At 37.4% G+C, this 4421-nt stretch overlaps 1 protein-coding gene across 2 annotated transcripts in view; it reads left to right on the forward strand.

Annotated features, from left to right (window-relative positions):
• MFSD14B (major facilitator superfamily domain containing 14B) overlaps positions 1–3223 on the forward strand; it is a 25057-nt gene extending 21834 nt beyond the window's left edge. For both annotated transcript variants that reach the window (XM_014947648.1, XM_014947649.1), the window contains one exon: positions 1615–3223. In XM_014947648.1, the coding sequence (XP_014803134.1) occupies positions 1615–1818 (204 nt within the window). In that variant the 3' untranslated portion in view covers positions 1819–3223. The remainder of the gene's footprint in view (positions 1–1614) is intronic.
• The last annotated feature ends 1198 nt before the right edge of the window (positions 3224–4421 follow it).

Consider the following 4421-nt stretch of genomic DNA (forward strand, 5'->3'; position numbering starts at 1 on the left):
GTGCCTCTGTTCACAGCTTTGACCACAAAAAGAGACTTGCAACCTTTGAAAAAATTCAAGTCTGGCAGCCTTCATGTGAGAGTGCAAGAGGTGCTATATATGGGGCAGGGAGCAAAATGCTGCTTTTTTTTATATTTCTTTTTTTTTTTTTTTTTTTTTTTTGTGGAAATGAGAGAGCAGCAATGTTACCGCAGGTTATACTTGTGATTCTTTTCTATCAAAGAAAACGCCTGATGCACCAATTCAAGAAAAAATGTGTCTGCTTTGCAGAGCATGAATACTAGAAGTTAATGTGTCCTAATTCGCATTTAAATAACTGTTTTCAAAACTGGAGAGCCTAAAGAGGAGGATGAGGTTACATCATAATTATCCAGAGGGAGCCCTTACAGCAAACAGTACATTCATAGGCTGTGTTTGATGAGTAGTAACAACACATGGCAATGTAATGAGCAAGGACTGCTTTCAAAGCTGCTTACTCCCTTCAGTGAAACTGCAGTACTGAAATATTCAAAAGCTGCTCAGATAAATCAGCTGTTTTATTACAGATGAGGATATTAATATGTGGAAGTTTATTACATTCTTTAAGTACTTGTGGGCTTAGCGAACTTGAAGTAACCATATTAACACAATTTATATTAACAATATTATATACTAAATTTAGAGATCATCAGCTGAAAATTAGGCCCCCGCTCGTAGCAAGAATTGAAGCAAGGAAAAAAATCCTGTTACTGTATGGTTAATTTCAGATAGTCTCCCTTTTCATATTAGAATAACTTCCTGCATTACATTTGGTAGAAAAGTAATACACTGGATTGACAAGTTTAATCTTCTGATGTTTTGTTTAGTTTTAGTTCACAAAAATACAGGGAAGCTGTTTAAAATTTTTAAAAAATAAATCGGTGGATTGCTATACTGTCTCTTGTAGAGTCTTACCATCAAACTTATCTGGTTTAAAATTAGCCTTATCACCTTTTTGGTGTTTGTTTTTAATTGTATTTATGAAATGTTGATAAGTTATATTTTAAATTTTAAAATAAACTGTTTAGAAGCAAAAGAGAATAACTCCAAATACCAGATATCATACATTCCAGCAACCTGTCTGTGCAGTGAGAACAGTATGTACTGCATAGCCTGCTGTTACTTTCCTCACTCATGTATTAGGTTTTTGGGATGTTTGTTTATTCAGCTAACTTGATTCTAAAGTTTGTTAGCCATGGAAGCAAGTAGAAAAAGTGAAGTTCAGTTAAAAAGTTACTGAGCATTTGTACTTCTGGATGTTGAAAACTTATCCTGTTAATCTTCAGAGGAGTCTTGCTGATTTAACAGGCATGTTTCTGAAAGAAAAAAAAATGCAAAGAAGTATTAGTCAGTATCTGTTCCATCTGCTGGGCAATCCTGTCGTCAGTTGATATGCATTGATTGTATATATTTCTGTTTCTTAGATCACTGTGCAGGTCAGAAAATTCATGTTGCAGTGCATATATGAACTAGTTTGCATAAACTTTATAGTCACTGTAAATACAACTCCCATTATCTCCTGTCTTAATGGTATATTAATGCAGAAGTCAATGTCTCAGACTTTATGTATTCTTTGATATGCTTGTTTTCCTCTAGAGATCAATTGTTCCTGGTCCACCCTTCCTGGTTGGAGCATGCATTGTTCTTCTGGCTTTTCTAGTCGCCTTATTTATTCCTGAGCACAGCAAAGCCAACAGTACCAGAAAACACAGCAACAGCATCAGCAGTACTCTGAGTAACAACCTAGACCAAAGCAGTGAAGAGGACGTTGAACCATTGCTGCAAGACAGCAGTGTGTGAAGGCTGCCTTCTGAGGGGACTATGGAACAAATTCATGCACTGAACTGTGGCTCTGGAAGTTTGGTGGGATGTACAGAGTATCTGGCCTCTGAAAGGAAGGCAGCTGTGCAACATGCTGTATGATACTTGAGGCTGATACCATACTTGCAGGAGAGTTTTCAGCGTGGCAGGCCACAACTGGGTGTGATTCCACCCAGTATTGGACTGCAAATGCTAGGTAAAATCCTGGTGTTGGGTAGAAACCCAATATACAGACATAATGGAATTTTTTTAAAGTTTGAATGTTCAATTCCCAAAGTTGTATGCAAAATAATCAGGGTTTGAGGCAGAACAGTTTCTGCCACTGCTGTTAAAGGTTGTTTTGCATTTCTTATGCCTTTTATCTGCATGTATGACACATGTAGGCCTCACAATGTGAGAGGGACTGATCTATATAGTTCTGGTATCTGAAATAGTGGCTATCAATAGAAGTAATTAAATTTTCTTAAGACACGTTCTCAAATACTATTTAGTAACAAAAAATCCAGTAGTTACCATAAAGCATTGGTGAAACTCAGATGACTTCCGAGGGTGTATGATCACACATGACAATCATTACCCATAAATGAAGGTCATATTGAAGTCTTAAACCCCACATTTCAGAACAGTCAGTTCTGAGCAGTTAAAACAAATACAGATGGTACCCAAGAGCACTGGTCACAGAGGTTTTTTTGCTGATAAAAAATAGAATTTTAATTACAAAATGCGCAGTGTCAGAAGTTTGGACACTCCTGACTTGTGAGAAAAACAGGGGATGCCGGAGTAGTTTACATCAAGAAATATGTATATTTATTGCATTTTGTCACTTTATCTGCCATATGAAATAATCTTTCCTATTAATTCTTTTCACCCCTGCCTTAACTGCTACATAGTGTTCAGTTATTAATTATATTTAGCCTTCATATCACCGTCTTACCTGCTGAATCTCATGGATATATTTGTATCAAATTTCCTTTCTGAAAGATGCTTTGAAGGAGTTATGAATGGCTACAAATTTTTAGAGACATTTTATGAAAAATACACAGATTTATATGTATTTTGCTGCAGTGTAAATGGACCATTAAACCCAACTTTAATGAAGTACTCCTATGAATATTTTATATGTATGCAATATATGTAGATATTTGTAAGGAGTTCTAATTTTTCAGATGGGGTGCTGTGTAAATCATGTATTTATAAATGTAATGAGGGTACTGACCGATATACAGTTTTTTTAAAGGATTGTGTATTGACTGAACAAATTTTAAAAATATATATTTTGAAACTTGTTCCACATTGAGCAGAGATAACAAACCTTTTGTACTATGCAATATGGTTTTTAAGTTAATAAGCTTCCTAATGCATAATAAATCTACATCTTAAGGTTTCTAGGTTTCATGTGTGTGTGTTCTTCTGAGTTCACTATTGTGCCTTCCCTGCTTCTGAAGTGGTTTAATGCTAGTGCTGGATCACAGTACTTGAATTCCTATTGTACTGCTGTGTTGTCTGTGTCATCGAGCATGGTGAAAAGCATACTTTGCTCAGAAGTCCGTGTGGTGTTTGACATGGTGTCCACTGAGGTAGATAAGTGGAAAGAGTGAAAGGGAGTCATTTTAAAAAAAACAACTGACTTCTGATCTCAACGTACTATGGAATTGAGGTGCTTTTTCTGATGAGGATTAGGTGGGGTTTTTACTTAAAATTATTTGGAATTCAAGCTTAAGCTTTTATGCTGGATATTTTATTTTTGCTGCAGGCCAAACAGGAGTCAAGTAGGTATTGCATGATCCCAGTGTACAATGTCTTAAACTTCATATGGAACTTAAGAGGTCATACAGTATATTAGTGTTAAAGGTAGCAAATGTCAAATTTATTACTACTAATAGTATTCCAGCAATGAATCAAATGTTGAGAACAACCACACTTGTTCTCTTCTGGCACCTTTGATCTGGGAGCACTCTGCAGATGTTTGATATTTTTTAACCCAGCCCAGTGGAGAGTGAAAGCCCCGATGTGTGTCGAGTGATGTAGTCAGTTCCCAGAAACAGTGAGAAGCAGCAGCACTTTTCTCTCCTGGCATCTTGGATGTGGGAGCAACCACTAGATATTTTATATTTTTGAGAGAGGCCCTGTGGAAACTGAAAGCCACAAGATTTGTGGAATTATGAAAGCAGTTCACAGGGTGACAACAAGCACCACTTTTTGCTCCTGGCACATTGGGTGTGGGACCAATCTCGAGTAGTTTAGTATTTTTGTGCCTGCTCCAAAGGGGGTGTGGGAGCCCCACGGGTTATAGGACAATGAAAGTGGATCCCAGAGACAGGGAGAAGTGTGACTTTTCCCTTCCAGGCCATCAATCCTGCAGCAATCTCCAGACGTTCGATAATTTTTGAGATGGGCCTGGACAGAAGTGGAAGCTGCTACATTTCTCCAGCTCTGAAACAGGATTCCATAGTGGATGAGAAACAGACAACACTTTTTTCCTCTACCATCTTCATAATGGGAGACATTTCATGGCTCTGAGTCTGGCCCTGGGGAGAGTGTATCTAGGTGGATGGTATCTAGGGCATTGAAAGCAGTTCCCG

Source organism: Calidris pugnax, unplaced genomic scaffold, assembly GCF_001431845.1.
Source record: "Calidris pugnax isolate Ruff unplaced genomic scaffold, ASM143184v1 scaffold156, whole genome shotgun sequence".
NCBI lineage: Eukaryota > Metazoa > Chordata > Aves > Charadriiformes > Scolopacidae > Calidris > Calidris pugnax.